General features: G+C 39.3%; 3 protein-coding genes across 4 annotated transcripts; all 3 read right to left on the bottom strand.

Annotated features, from left to right (window-relative positions):
* Nucleotides 1-4,194: 4,194 nt before the first annotated feature.
* LOC120014490 (histone H3.3) lies at nucleotides 4,195-5,493 on the bottom strand. The gene is made up of 5 exons (XM_038866455.1): nucleotides 5,353-5,493; nucleotides 5,161-5,237; nucleotides 4,904-4,980; nucleotides 4,696-4,786; nucleotides 4,195-4,597 (listed from the first exon to the last, which is right to left on the bottom strand). The coding sequence occupies exons 2-5, from the start codon at nucleotides 5,230-5,232 to the stop codon at nucleotides 4,427-4,429; spliced, it is 411 nt and encodes a 136-aa protein (XP_038722383.1). The 5' UTR covers nucleotides 5,233-5,237; nucleotides 5,353-5,493; the 3' UTR covers nucleotides 4,195-4,426.
* Nucleotides 5,494-6,068: 575 nt separating this feature from the next.
* On the bottom strand, nucleotides 6,069-6,980 carry LOC120015721 (histone H1). The gene is made up of 2 exons (XM_038868259.1): nucleotides 6,746-6,980; nucleotides 6,069-6,656 (listed from the first exon to the last, which is right to left on the bottom strand). Exons 1-2 carry the CDS (start codon nucleotides 6,905-6,907, stop codon nucleotides 6,234-6,236), a joined length of 585 nt encoding a protein of 194 aa, XP_038724187.1. The 5' UTR covers nucleotides 6,908-6,980; the 3' UTR covers nucleotides 6,069-6,233.
* Nucleotides 6,981-7,853: 873 nt separating this feature from the next.
* On the bottom strand, nucleotides 7,854-14,667 carry LOC120015720 (nucleolin-like). Of its 2 annotated transcripts, XR_005471809.1 has the most exons (12): nucleotides 14,326-14,667; nucleotides 12,558-13,573; nucleotides 12,389-12,478; nucleotides 11,846-12,310; nucleotides 11,622-11,736; nucleotides 11,376-11,540; nucleotides 11,012-11,268; nucleotides 10,776-10,869; nucleotides 10,616-10,668; nucleotides 10,462-10,535; nucleotides 8,818-10,374; nucleotides 7,854-8,076 (listed from the first exon to the last, which is right to left on the bottom strand). XR_005471809.1 is itself a non-coding variant. In XM_038868258.1 (11 exons), the coding sequence occupies exons 1-10, from the start codon at nucleotides 14,543-14,545 to the stop codon at nucleotides 10,476-10,478; spliced, it is 2,535 nt and encodes an 844-aa protein (XP_038724186.1). In that variant the 5' UTR covers nucleotides 14,546-14,667; the 3' UTR covers nucleotides 7,854-10,374; nucleotides 10,462-10,475. The 2 variants fall into 2 exon arrangements, 1 of the variants encoding a protein (XP_038724186.1); XM_038868258.1 differs by having other exon boundaries at nucleotides 7,854-10,374.
* Between the last annotated feature and the right edge of the window lie 406 nt (nucleotides 14,668-15,073).

Below are 15,073 nucleotides of genomic sequence, written 5' to 3'. Positions count from 1 at the left end.
TGCATCTCTATCCTGTTTCGCCAAACGGAGTCCTATTTCATCTAATCGAATCATCCCCAAAATCTCGCGAATTGGGTGCATATTAGCTTTTCGTTCCTGCCAAGCTGGCACAAACCGACGATATATAGTCGCCGCCAAAACGACGGCTAGTCAACAAAGATCTATCAGCTCTGTATATATTTGTTCCGGGCAACTTGCGGCTCACACATGGAATCCTAATCGGCTTCTGTAGCCCACTTACTGACAAATGACAAGCCACGTTAACATCACCACCGGGGGTTTGTCACTCGAAGTGGCTTCCAGGGGGCATTTTGGTCATTAAACGTTTGACTGAACTACCATGATTTCACTGAGACAAGTGTTTTGGAGAAGGAACAGGAAGAAAAGGCTGAGAAAACGTATGTTAAGGAGAAGAGTGGGTGAAACGTGTCGGTCACTGGTTGGTTGGTGTGCATTGAACTTTACGTATAAGATACCTTTGTTCATGGTTACTTTATTAGTACCCCCACTGCGGGCTGCCACTTCAAATGAATTCTTAGTTTGTTTTAGTTATTGATGATCCACAAATGACAAAACATCTATGTAGCTCCTACGATAACCCATCTTGTTGTGAATTAAACGAGCAAAACTTGAATGTATATAGAAAATATGTGGAAACAAAAAAAAAAGAAAAAAATACAAGATTTAACGAGGTTTGACACAATTTATCTATGTTCTCGGATGAAGAATAACGAAGAATTCCACTAATAAGAATAATATTACAAAAGAGATGAGTTCTTGAACTTAAGAACTAACTCAAATCATTTTTATTTCGCTCTAGATGACACTCTTAGTATTTACAACTTAATACAACCCTCTCAAGTCGGTTCACACGAAACTCTACAAGTAAAATCTATTTACAATGGATGTCTTGAGTGCAGATCTACGATATCTGTCCGGACGACTCGAAGATATGTTCTGATCCACCAGACAGATGCCCTTTTTGAGTGAATTCTCCACACATATGTCTATGTATTGCCCTTGCCCGTATAGTTCCTCAAATAATTGGACTGCTGAGTCCATATTATCGGTCGAAAGCGAATCAATCAACAAAAATTTGTGGACAACACCTTACATTTATTGACTATGGTCCTAGTTCCACTAGAGGACGAAGATTTGAGACGGCAGACTCCAAAGTATTGGGGACGATAAGTGGCAGAAAAAAGAGAGATTAAGATCAATTGTGATGATGAACATACTAACAAAAATGCTTATAAAAAAAAAACATACTAACAAATGTATATTACGAACAGTTTTTGGAATGAAGCAAGGATTAGCTGAATATATAAATCGTAAAATAGCTAGAGATTTGGACGGGTAGTCCACGTAGGACGGTGGTGGTCGGCTTTGAGGTCTACAATCATGCGGCGGACCGCCATCATGACCCCATTCTACAGGGTGGCCCCCACCCTCCACCACCGCCACGTATACCCCTCTAAAAATCTGGGACGGTGATCCAAAACAAACACACATCAACCTCCTAATTTCTTTTTTCTTTTTCTTAAAAATAAAATCCAAAACATGCTTTCTGTGTATAGAGTATAGACTTAGCGTAACCCACAGAAGGAGATCCTTGGGGGGGTCCTATATAAGGATCTTTCTACTGTTATTGAAAGTTCTCTCTCTCTCTCTCTCCTAAAATTGATTTCATTATGTTCATGATTGATCATCATGTGAATTTGGAGTAGTGGATATACTGTGAGTAACTTCTATATGTCGGAGGAGTTACATCTCTACATCATAAAGAAATAATGGAGAAAGGAAAGCAAGAACAAGCACAAAATTAGACTTCAAAAGCAATTCACTATAGATTCTCGAATCCCCTTACAATTTTTATTCAGTCCAATTGCTTGCAATCACAGCACCCCCCGTATTTTATAAGAGTTTTATCTAGTCATTCAATTTGTTGCATGACCAAAGAGGGACATGTGTACACGTGTCAGACTCCCATTTGTTAATTAGTCGCCTAAAACATGAATGTCAGGTTGTAGGGGACTACGAAGTGCTGTCTTTCTTTGGATGGGTTAAGTGCAGGAACTGTCAAGGCACCAATTATGGGGGATTCAATATGGCTGGGCCATAGATGGGAGAAAGAAATGGTGTGAATTGTCAAATGGAGCTGGCTGGCTCCGACTGGTCAATCGATCACACTCTTGCTGATCATGAACGGCGAGTTCGATCTAGCTAGTGGATATCAATGGAGTTGTTAGATATCAATCCATCTGTGTTTAATTGTTTACTTGTGTTACTCAGAGAGCGATATGGGGTCTCATTCTCTTCGGGGGTTCTAGACACAATCTTTTTTTGGTCATAAAGGAGGGATTCTTGATTCTTTGATTGGCTTTTCTTCTTTTTCTTTATTTAAGAACAATTCAACAACTTATAGACTCGGGAGGTTATGAGTTCAATTATCACTGAAAGTAATACCCGTAAGACCAACTTACCCCATAGTTAAGTGAGAAACAACTTATGTGTATGCGAACATGACGATTCGAATTTATACTCATATAGAATGTCTAAAAGAGAAGCTTTTATAGACATTTAGACATTCATTTTCACTATAGTACAAGTTTTAACAAAAAAATACAGTCCAAGTCGCCACTAACCACATCTTCAAGCTTATCGGTTACCCTAATGGCCATTCTCTTCGATCCAATTCGAAAGAAAAATGTCATTCCCTAGTGAAGATTAATTCCATTTTGTACAGTCAATTGTGGTAAAGGAAAATGTTGATGTTGCCATTCTATGATTGAGATTAATGCATCCATGTGTGTGTGTGTGTATAATGATAACTCTTTATATGGAGGTGTCCCCATACCCAATATCATCAATAATTTCCCAGTTATGTGCTCCAATGCCCATCCATCACATATTAACATTTTCTACATTATGATATATCTGCAACAAACGTGTGGCTCAACGTATTAATTTCTCTTTTTGGGGAAAACATAAATGAGAGTTAAATCATTTTTCAGATTCATCATAACAAGATCCTCAAATAAGCATAATCAATTGCAATAGAACGAACGTAAACTTTTTAGCATTTCTCCATTGCAAGTTTCAATAGTCAACAATGACTCAAATCACTATAACCATGTATTGTAATTTTAAAAGACTCTTTAAAAGAGAGTGAGTACTATGGCCCATTATTCTGGTAAGCCCAAGCCCAATGAAGCCAACAACTTAAAAGCATGTAAGCTGCCTTACAGACAAAAGGGTCAACGTCATCCATGCAAAGACAAATAATACTTGTGAACTGCTAGTAAAGAAATACAAAGCTAAGACAAGTCACAAGTACACAGGACCTAACATATGAAACTGAATCCTTCCTACTAATGCAGCTGGAGACCAAATGCACAAGCATCATGTAATCTCGAGTCTCAAATAAGCAAATAAATATACCTACAGAACTCGTAATTTTCTAGAGAACCCAACTGCCCTTTAAGGGAGCGATAATCGGTAGTGCCAGAAGCATGTGAAGTGGGTTTATTATAAACAGAATGTCCAGTTACCAGAGGAGAGGATCATCACAGAACAAATACTACAACACAGGATGAATGCAATAGCCAAAAACGGAGAAGCAACACTGTTTGGCAATCCAGATGTGCATGCAACAACAAAACGCAAGAAAATACAAAATCTAGAATAGATAATCTGCAAACAAGGAGACAAGGGAAATTCAAGAAAGAACATCATCAAGCAACATTTGGTCTATACGTCTAATTTCCTGGAACCATTTCTGACTCAACAAAGTGCTTCATAACCAACAATGTGACAAGAAATGAAGAATAGAACTCAAACACATAGCACATCAACTAGGAGCTAAGAACAGAACTGAATCGAAATAAAATATCAGTGGGCAGAAAATGTGCTTGGATAAATTAAGGATGTCATTATGAATAAGTATATTAGCCAAACATCCAACACCGCAGCTTTATATTGAAATAAAATGTCAATACTCCAAGTCAGAATTCACGACACTAAAAAATTTGAATATGATGAACTTAAAAATAATATGCCCCACAAACTTGTATCTACCATAACTCTGCGAGGAGTGTAAAGAATTCCATTGATGAAAGATCAACAGACAAAAGCAGCCAACATAGGAGTAACAAACACACAAAACCAGATTTAGCATCTAATAAAAACATTACGAAAACAAAAGAACCAGATTTAAACTGTAATCCAATAAATAACAACAAAGAGGACAAGTACAATAGAGTAAACAGTAATACTGCTGTCTTTGAGAACAATTAAAGAGTGCAATGTTTCTAAATATCAGTAAAGAAACTCACAATATACAGCAAGACTTATTAGACTACGGTAGCAAACCTAGTAGATAGCGAGCATAAACGATGAGGTAAGCAAAAGGAAGAACAACGAACATCTAGGCCCTTTCACCGCGAATACGCCTGGCAAGCTGGATGTCTTTAGGCATGATGGTAACCCTCTTTGCATGGATAGCACAGAGATTTGTATCCTCGAACAAACCTACAAGATAGGCCTCTGCAGCCTCCTGAAGCGCAAGAACTGCATGGCTCTGGAACCTCAAATCAGTCTGAACAAAACAAGAAAAACCAAAACCAAAAGTTACATAATAAAAATTTATGACTCAAGAAACTATTTAAATAGAATGAACTTTGCATAAAAGATCACCTTAAAGTCTTGTGCAATTTCACGGACAAGACGTTGGAATGGCAACTTCCGGATCAAAAGTTCGGTGCTCTTTTGGTACTTACGAATTTCACTATTCAGAAAACATATTATTAGTGAAAAACAGAACTAATATTCTCTACCCAAATACAACTAAATCCAAAGAAGTGCACTAAAGAAAATTCAATGAAACTAAATGTAAAATTTGTACCGAAGAGCCACAGTTCCAGGTCTGTAACGGTGAGGTTTCTTGACTCCACCAGTGGTTGGTGCAGACTTTCTCGCAGCCTTTAAGTAAGAAAATAAAACAGTATTCGAAGTCAATACATCATCTAAACCCGATCATCCATTTGAAAAAACAAAACAATTGATGAATTCCGATAATTTGTCTGAATCAAAATCGAATACAGAAAAACATTACAGACAACACAGATATGAAGAGAGAACGAGAGAGAAGGGGGATGGTACCTTGGTGGCAAGTTGCTTCCTTGGAGCTTTACCGCCTGTGGATTTTCGAGCAGTTTGTTTGGTACGTGCCATGTTGCCTGTGAGAATGAACAAAAAGTTTTGAACAATACCAGATAAATAAAAGTATAAAACTGAAGCTCCTCTCTCCCAGATCGGTGAAGAGACGATGACGGCGAATTAGGGTTTGATCACCTGAAGAGGAAGTTCTTCTCTTATTTCAAATTTCGAATTCGCGTTGAAAAGTCCGTTGTGGGGGATCAAGGAAGCAACCCTTCTATTTATAAGCGGGGTTTTTAATTAGGTCGGTTTGTTAAAATCCTACGGCCGCTGTTCGAGGATCGAACGGCTCTCATCAATTCACTTAGGTTGGGTTTAGGCTTTTAGCATGGATAATGCCAACGGGCCTGGGTCCACGTAAGTTCCGGATGTTTGAAGAGGTTCCTCAACCGAGACCCAAAACCCAAGGCCCAATTAAGTAAAACGTCACTGAAAGGCCCAAACACTGGCCCGATCAAACCTTCTCTTGATCAAGTAAAATCAGATTGTTCACGTCAACTTCATTTGTGCAAATGTTGCCACGTACACAATGCACTGCAAATTAGCCCCGGCCATTTTACTAGAACTTTCTCGATTCCCTTCGTTAGGACAAACGGCCACCCGATTTCATTTTTTAACCACTGTCATGGAAAAGTAACTGCAAGATGAAGTTATCTTCACAGGCCAAGGAAACAGTGGCCACTAAAGCAACTTCTTTTTTTAAAAAAATACTAGAATTATACTTACAATTGAAATTAAACCTTAACCAAATCAACTCTCATTTTGATAATTTATTCTCCTTTTACTCTACCGTTAAATTTGCTATGAATTATAGACTAAAAAATCACAGAACATCTTCGAAAAAGAAAAAATAGTGATCGTCCGAAGGAAAATTCCAGAACGCATTTCCATTAGAACAAAACACGAAGATTTAAACAGATCCAAACACTAGATACAACCATCTACATACACAAAGGCCGTTAGTTTTTTATTTTTTATTTACTATTTCTCGGTTTCAACTTTCAACTTTTTACATTTCAAGCAGTAGCAGTAGCCCTCTTGGCCTTCTTAGCAGCAGGAGATTTAATGGACTTGGGCTGCTTGGGTTTCGCTGGGGCCGATTTCTTGGGCCTCGTGGGCCCAGCCTTCTTCGCTGTCCTCGTTGTAATCTCAGTTTTCTTCTTAGCGTCGGTGGTTTTGGCTGCCTTCGGCTTCTTTGTTGCGTCGGTTCTAGGTTTTCTAGTTGCAGGCTTGTCCTTCTTGCCTGCCTCAGAAAGCTTGAACGAGGCCTTGATCTTAACGAGCTTTCCTCTCGCGGCAGAGTTTTTAAGTTGCAGAGTCAGCATCTTCCTGAAATTCGCCGGAAGTACCGCTTTGTGTTTCTCTTCCATGTGCTTGGCTATGGCATATGGACTCGATCCGCTCTTCTCGTTCAAGGCCAATAGAGCCTCCTTAATCATCTATGTAATCAAAAAATTGATGAACACATAAAACAACAAAATCGAAAACCTAAAATTCAATAGATCAGCAGTTTCGGTTGTGAAGATACCTGAAAGTAGGGAGGATGAGAAGCGGTTTTCGCCTGTTTCGGCTTCTTCTCTTTAGGAGCCTTTGTCTTCTTTTCCTTGACAGGCTTCTCAGCCGGTTTGACTTCCTCCACCGCCGGAGGCTGCTCCACTGCTGTCACCTGAACTTCCTCGGTGGCCGCCATAACAGAGACTAAAAACGAGTACCCGCACAACAAGACGAATATTTGCCGATTTTTTTTTTCCCTGAACCGCTTTAATGTCCTTTCTGCTATTTATGCTACGGAGGCGATTCTGAGAGGGAGGAATATCGAAATCTGATTGGTCGAGTTAAGGTCACTAGGATTGCAACCTTGCAGCGAAAACAATCTGGAACGTACACCTGTGAGAACGCGAGCCGTTGCTTAAAGGTGCTTGAATTTAGAGCTTAGATGGTGTGTGACGTGTATTATTCTGGATAGGAATAGAACGTACGCTTTTGTTTCTCTTTCAGAGAAAACAACAAAGGTGTGTGTTTTTAGGCCAATCTTAGGATTGAATATTTTAAAGTTTTGTTTGTCAACGAACATAGGATATTTGTTAAGATGAAGATACGAGAATGGAGATTTCAATGACGTTCAAGCAGCAAGAAATGGTTACGATTTGCGGGAAATGTAGGGCAGTAAATGGAAACAGTCTTCATTTTCTCTTTCCCACCCTTTTTTGGTTCATCCTAGTAATGTTCTGGAAGCCAGATCCGTGTGATGAATAGAAAAGTGGGTGGAAAGTGAAGCCTATTATTCAAGACACTTGGAAATAATTAACAGGTAGGTAAGGTAAATTCCTAGACTAACCCTTTAGCCAAGGAAGCCGTTTCCTCTTGGGAAGAAACATTTGCCCTCCGCCAGTGCTCCGGAATCTCCAAAGCGTCAAATATCCTCCTGAGGCAATTGGGTGGTCTAATTTAGCCTTTAGTTTCCTCCCTTAGTTTTATGTACGGTTATTCGTTCGGTCTATGGGCTTTTTCGTTAAGCTCAAGTTCTATTTTTTGTTTCCTGTGTTCCTTTCTCGTGATTCTAACCTGTGGGAAAATAAAATGCATATCAAGTGCTGATCAGTTAAAAAGCACCACAGAGGGAAACCACAAGATCCTTGAGCCAAGTGTAAATCTCCTATTGAAATATTGCATATCAAGTGATTATCAGTTAAAAAGCGTCACGGGGAAACTGCAAGATCCTTGAGCCAAGAGTGAATCTCCTATTAGCATACAGAAAAATCGCAAACGGTGGAACGGGGCTCAACATCACGTCACAAAACAGAAATTACAGATTTTCCTACATCATCTTTCCAGCTTCAGATGGCTTTGTGGATTACCCTATCTCACCCAACATAAAACAATTCATCCAGTCAGTCCATGAAATAGGAGATAGTACTCCTGAACTTCAAATATATAACAGGAGATATTATAGACGTTATAGACAGACTACTATCAAAAAAGGGACTCCTGAACTTCAAATACATAAAAGCAAAACATCCTTAGTCGGGCCTAAAATTAACAAAATCATGCACCCTGAAACTATTGTGCAAACAGCAGAAAGAAGTCAAAAAACAACAATCATAGAGTACATATCAAATTCCAGCTCAAAGACTTCAAATTAAACAGAGATTGGATTTGTGAAAGCATCGTAACACCAATGACCAATCCTTCCCATTCGAACAAGGATTCCTAGCAGGCATAAAGAGAATTCAACCTCAAAAATGCCTGATAGCAATACCTTATCTAGGAGCTAAACACTCACGGCAGACACCAAATAATATTCCATCTTGACTGGTGGGAAAACCGAGACAACGACAACCATCAAGTTGTTTTTTCTTGTGATTCTAATAACCACCCAGTCCAAGCTTGGCTAATAAAAAGCCAGGCTTTTATTTTACAGCTACAGCGCACATCCCAATCATAGATAAATCAGATGACTAGCAGACCTTTAAAAATATCTACAAGGCCCCTTCCGATTGGAAGTACAAAGAATCCATCTCTATTGCTCTAATCAGTCATAAAGCAAAACAAAAAAAAATGCCACATGATCTACGAGAAAGGACAGAGGAAAACACCCACCGCACAGAACTCCAACAATGAAGGCAGTGCCTAAGAAAGGCATATGGATGCAACCTTGCCCCTGCATTGCAAAATGCCTATTTTCCCCATGATTTATGATTGAGCTGTTTTTGTTGCAACTCTAACATTCCTCTATGAGAACCAAAATGAAGAAACTGATTCAAATGTAGAGAAAGCAATGTGACTGGTGATTTTCACTAATAACCGACAACATGGTTATCACCTAGCAACCACAAAAGAATTACAACACTCCTAACATCCCCCAACCTTTCTTCAAATAAAGATAAAAAAGCATTACAGATCACATAATAACTTCAGATTATCAAAACCATACTCCGCTATGTCACAGTAACTTGATTATAATGCTAACATTTATCCTCTCGTCTATAAGGCATGATAACTAATTCATGATCCAGTCCTAATCTTACATCGATGATGAAATTACTCGCCTAAATCACCACTAAAATTGCTGGAAAAATAAAATTCATGTAATTCAACTATCAAAGTTCAAGACACATTAGACATATTGCATCAGCCTACACTGGCAGGAACTCCAGAGTGCTACTCCTCACTCAAGCATCTAACATCTGAGGATTGATAGCAGACCACCATAACCCATCCATCAAACCAGATAGGTTAGTCTGACCATAAAACAAAATCAGATCCAGTCTCCAACACAAACCACAAAATTTCCAATCAATAATAAAAGGATAACACAAGGAATGTTCCCAAAACATATGTAACAGCAGAGTCGCTGAAGTACCAAATCACACTTGACGTCTATCACTTGTGTCATCAGACAATCAAAAGACAACAGGTTAAAATGATACGTTTCATCTGAAGGTAGCGTCCATAATTGAAAAGATGAGCAAAAAACATCAAAATCATAAATTCTCCAAGTCATCCAAGTCATGAGCACCATGAGAGATTTCAATGCTTATTTTAGTTTGATATAAGTAGGAATGAAATCAACTTCAAGTGCTCCCTAGATCCACCAAAATAACCACAAACACTTCTCGAACAAAAACTCTATTCAATATTTCAATTGAACTCCAATAACACAACAAGTTCCATCTCTCATGATTGTGTATTGCATGAGCCCTAAACCTTTCCAATTCGCAACAAAACCTTTAAACCTGCCTCCCAAAAGCCTCCATCTGCACAGCTCAAAATTTTAACTTTGGCCTATCCACAAGTATATGAAGGCATAAATTGAAACTCTTCACTTCCAGAAGACAAAAGTCACCCAGACTGTTTCCTTCATCTTCACCATTAAGAATTATCGAGAGGTAAAGTTCTCACCAGGTTCATGCCTAGAGAAAGATGACCAGGCATCCATTCTAGTCTTTAACATAGAGAAAACCCCCTTTCTTAGTCAAGATCCTTCAAACACATAAGTCACATAACCTAAACTACAGCAATAATAAATTAATACATACTACCAAATAATAATAAAGGAACCCAGGAAGAAAAAAAGGCGGCAGGGCGTTAGGAGGAAAGCTAAATGAGAGCCATTCTCCAATTATCGATGAAGTTCATCCGCATTTCCCAGCTCACCTAGACATCATCAATATAAACCTTAGAAATATCAATATGGAATATTTAACATCCAGATATACAAATAAAATTGGGAAGTAACATTACCGATATCTCAGAGATTAGTAATAACCACGTCGATATGGCCGATTAGCCCCATAATAAGAAGGATATGCACCGTACTGCAACATGAAAGATCATTGATATAATAAACAACTATTAACTGTACATATGGATTGGATAAGCTTGGTCAATTGCTTACATCAGATCCGTAATAATCCTGTGAGTACATTCCAGTGTCAGCTCCAAAATTATCTATAAAAGCAAAACCATGTATATAGATGATTAGATGAGCCCGAATAAATAAGCACACAAATATATTTTTTCAAAAAATTAATAATACTATGCATAACAATCTGTACCGTGGTACCGAGTTCCAGGAAATGGAACTGCCGGATCACTATAATCCAATCGAGGGCGAAGTCTCCTGGGCTCCATGTAATCAGGATCAGGGTCCTAGACGGTGAGAAGCAAGGTAATAAAGAATAGTTAATACACGAAGAAGAATGAAGAGAGACAATAAATTTAATCTCTAAAAATTTGAGAAAGAAATGAAGAAAGATATAACCAACTAATTCAGCAAAAAATTGAAACCCACCCTCAGATAAAAGGGCCGCTTCATCCCAGGGGAGCCATCATTGTAGAAGTAAGGGTCATCAAAGTGCCTTCCAGTAAACGGTCTGTTAAAGGCTTGTCCGGGTGGAAATGGGTTCCTCCTAAAAGGAATTTGCTCCTCAGGCTCAATATCAGAAGCAGCATGCCAGGGTCTCTCATAATAAGATCTTGATGGACCAGCAACATTGCCACCTCTGCTAGGTACATGATAACCACCCCTAAAAGAACCCCTTCTTCCACCTACTTTCAAAAGGCATATATTAGATTCATAATGACAGCTAACTGCCGTATCGAGTCACACACCCTGCATTTAAGCCCGTGCAGATAAGAGAGAGAGGAGGTATTACCTCGTCCAGTGATTTGCCTCTCAGGAAAATCATCATATCGGTTACCGAAACCATAGTCATTGGGACTCATTCTATTATATTGACCACCTCCGCGTTGATAGAACCCCCTGCCACGGTTAAAATTATTCCAGTTGAAGTTATGTCCTTCACGCCCAAAACCCCTCCCTGAAAGGAAAATTGAATAGCATTATCAAAGGAACTAATGTAGTTGTACACGGGCATAAATAATCATAGATGGTGAACTACCAAATCTCTGAAAGACTCCACTGCCAGCGCGACCAATTTTGAATCCACCGCACATTCCACCCTTCACAGCTTGAGTTTTAGGCATAGGATTTGAAAGCCTTGCTTTAACTTTTGCCTACGAAGGAAAGGTGCTCAGTTGATTTGCATCTTTTACAAAGGCAAAACATGGCTCCATGTCATATACATGAATTCGTTATTGTTTTAAGGGAATGAGCAATAAGTACCTTTATGTTCCCATCAGTCAAGTCTTTATTGTTTACAGCATTAATGCAAGCAACTGCATCTGCATGTGTAAAGAAATCGACAAATCCAAAATCCCTCCTCTTGGCAGTTGACATGTTGCGGGCTAGGACAACTCGTACCATCTCCCCACAGCCCTTTAGTTGCTCTCTGACATGATCTTCATCCCACTGAGGAGGAATGCCATCAAGAAAAACTGTCTTCACCTGGGACATCACTTCTGGGTCAGGCTCACGTAAGGGTTCGGCAAACGCAACTTTGACTGTTCTTTCAGGGTGACCAAAAATAGCGTCAGGCTTCTGAAGCCTCTTATATGCAAGCATAGCATCATTGTGACAAGAGAACTCAATGAATGCAAAGCCACGACTCTTCCCTTCATGTTGAACGTCTGCTACAAGAGTAATGTTCTCAACACCTTCAACACCATAATCTTTCAACTTTTGTTTGATCTGCCAATCCATGTTATGTCAGAAACGAGTGACACAGACAGAGAAAAAAACGAGCACTATATATTTCTATTTACTTACAGCTTCTTTTGTCCATGTATTACAGATATTCCCAACAAATAATGTGTCATTGTCCTCACTGGGTGCTGTTCCACACCTTTTTCCATGAATCTGCCAGGAAAAAAAAAAGAAGAGGAATTAGAATGGGAAAGCAATATTAAGCAAAAAGAAACTACAAGGAGATTCATACCACAGGGTTTTTCATTTCTGACAGAGCCCGCTTTGCATGGTCTTTATTAGCAAACCTCACAAATGCATAACCCTTGTTCTTATTATTTGAGACATTCTTGTGCAGCCGAACGTCAACTACCTCTCCAATATTTCCAAATACCTTTTTCAAATCATCCTCAGTTGCATCCCTGTCCAAACCACCAACAAATATCTCGTGCTCTTTCTTAATCCTTCGTGCTCTAGCAATAGCTGTTAGTTCCCTGTGTTCATCTTCCAGTGCCTCACTTTCTTCACCAGGTTCCTCGGCATAATCCTCCACAAGTTCATCCTCCCCATGATCTTCAAAGTCCACCCTGTCTTCATAGTCCTCCAATGCTTCATCTCCATCAAATTCGCCGTGTTCAATTAAAGCATATTCCCCCATTTTGTCTTTGATATTTATTTCTGTGGTAACAGCCTCACTTTTGAGGTCCTCATTGTTAATATTTCTTTCCTCTTCTGGCTCTTCATTTAATTCCACTGCCTTCTCCTCATTGTTCTGTCGTTCCCTATGGGAGGACTTGCTGATCCGTACTACAACAGACTCTTCTTGATTGATAGCATCTCCAACAATGGCAACAGGAGGTACATCCATTTCCACTGCAGTTTGCATACCTTCCATACCAATAAATGAGGTTGTCTCGCTCCTTGTAGATTCTCCAACATTTTCAACTACAGTATGTTCCCCCTTTGTTGATTCTCCGACACTGGCATGAGCATGTTCTCCTGATTCCATAGTTGCCCCTTCATACTTTGCAGATGCTTCAACATTTTCAGCAGGAGGATCCTGTGGCCTCATACTTTCCAAATCCTTTGCTTCCTCCCCCTCCTCCCTTTTTGGGGTTCCTTCAACCTTCTCCTGTTCAGCCTCCCCTGATTCTGTCTTCGAGCCAGCAGATTTCCTCGAAGCAAGAACTTTAGGTCTTCCAGGTGTTTTCTTCCCAGCTAATTTAGCGCCCAAGGCAAATTTTGTCTCTGGTGTAGCAAGTGTTGCATCTGTAGATGCATTTGTTTCATAAACAATATAGTATGTTACTTTTGTTAATAATAAATAAATGTCAGATAATCAAACAGCTGTTGCATGAAAGTCAATTGGAATGAACATTCAAGAGTAGTGTCAAAATTTATCAGTTATCAGTAGGACATGGACATCATCAAACGGCCCCCTCAAAGAAACTTTGGCAAGAAGCATAACCTCGAGGACAATACTTTCCAGTCTTTGCCCTGTCAGCGTCGTACCATCATGGTTCATTTAACATTATTAACAAACGTGAATAGAAGGATTGGACTGGTAGTGGGAGTAATGAAGTTTTGGAAAACTATCGTTGATATATAATTTATAAGCAACAAGAATAGTGGACTTGCAAATAGTTATCCGGTTTACTCTGTTAGATAAAATGATAAACAAGCTGTATCCTAAAGATTACAGCAATTCTTGTGTACTACCAATTCAACAGTAAAGAACAAAAAGATGAGATTCCACAGCAGTTCAAGAGATTCGAGAAGAACGATATAATTAGCTACTCTATGTTCATTTGAATCTTCAGCAAATCCACAAACAAATTTCAGTCACGGCCATAATAGGTTCACAATAATTTCTTCCAAACAAACTCACAGATTTTCTTTTCTGTCTTTGACTGATTTGTTTGGCGCCTATAACTGCCTAAAAGTCTTAAGAGTTATAAACTACAACGATACCAGTAGTACCAAACAAAAACAAGCTATAACAAGAAGGAAAGCAATTATACCATTAGAGTGTTCAGGGTTTGAATCCGTTGTTGCTTTGCTTTCTTTCGCCTGCTTGGCTTTCGCAGCAACCCCTCGCTTCGTATCTGCTGCTCTGGGAGTCTGAGATTCCGCAGCAGAAGGAGCAGTAGATGCAGGTGCAGCTTTACCAGCGGACTTGGTCGCCGGTGATGTCTTCTCCGCCGTCCCCGCTTTGGGCGTCATCGATCTTCTAGTTCTCATGTCGTAAAACCCTAGGGCCTAGACGACGATATAACCAAAGAGAACTTGGCGTTTCGATCTCTCTCTCTGATGAGGTCTTCGGCGAGTGCAAAATAGCGTTGTTGCCTTTGTGGGGAAGATCAGCTACTACTTTTCAGGACTGCCACGCACACAACCTGACACCTGTAAGCCTGTGAATGGTGATGGGCTCGTGATGTGGCTTGGGAATTTGGCAAAAGGGCCCAAAAGGTATTAAACTAGGCCATGTCTACCACAATAACTGGATCGGCCCAAACTGAATAATCACTTGTGCTGGATTCAGAGAATAAAAACGGGACTTTTGGTGGAGGTACACTGGATTATACTTAATTGTAAAAAAATGCAACCACTAAAACATCATTTTAAAAAAATACACTGGGGATCATCTTTTACCAAAATAACCTCAAATTTGATTTTCTCTCTCCACGAACTGTGATACAATAGTGATACTTTTAAATAGAAGATTCAATTTAGTGTTCAATTTATATATTTTGCTCATAAAATGATAAT

This window comes from Tripterygium wilfordii, chromosome 14, assembly GCF_013401445.1.
Source record: "Tripterygium wilfordii isolate XIE 37 chromosome 14, ASM1340144v1, whole genome shotgun sequence".
NCBI classification, from domain to species: Eukaryota; Viridiplantae; Streptophyta; class Magnoliopsida; order Celastrales; family Celastraceae; genus Tripterygium; species Tripterygium wilfordii.
The sequence above is the reverse complement of the archived record's forward strand: the minus strand, read 5'-3'. Positions and strand labels throughout refer to the sequence as shown.

Coding starts and splice junctions, on each gene's coding strand:
- LOC120014490 (XM_038866455.1), bottom strand. CDS start 5,232: ATGGCACGTACCAAACAAACTGCTCGAAAATCCACAGGCGGTAAAGCT. Junction 4,981..5,160: donor GGAAGCAACTTGCCACCAAG/GTACCATCCCCC, acceptor TCTTACTTAAAG/GCTGCGAGAAAGTCTGCACC. Junction 4,598..4,695: donor AAATTGCACAAGACTTTAAG/GTGATCTTTTAT, acceptor TGTTTTGTTCAG/ACTGATTTGAGGTTCCAGAG.
- LOC120015721 (XM_038868259.1), bottom strand. CDS start 6,907: ATGGCGGCCACCGAGGAAGTTCAGGTGACAGCAGTGGAGCAGCCTCCG. Junction 6,657..6,745: donor CTCATCCTCCCTACTTTCAG/GTATCTTCACAA, acceptor TTGATTACATAG/ATGATTAAGGAGGCTCTATT.
- LOC120015720 (XM_038868258.1), bottom strand. CDS start 14,545: ATGAGAACTAGAAGATCGATGACGCCCAAAGCGGGGACGGCGGAGAAG. Junction 12,311..12,388: donor ATACATGGACAAAAGAAGCT/GTAAGTAAATAG, acceptor ATGGATTGGCAG/ATCAAACAAAAGTTGAAAGA. Junction 11,269..11,375: donor GAGGCAAATCACTGGACGAG/GTAATACCTCCT, acceptor TTTTGAAAGTAG/GTGGAAGAAGGGGTTCTTTT.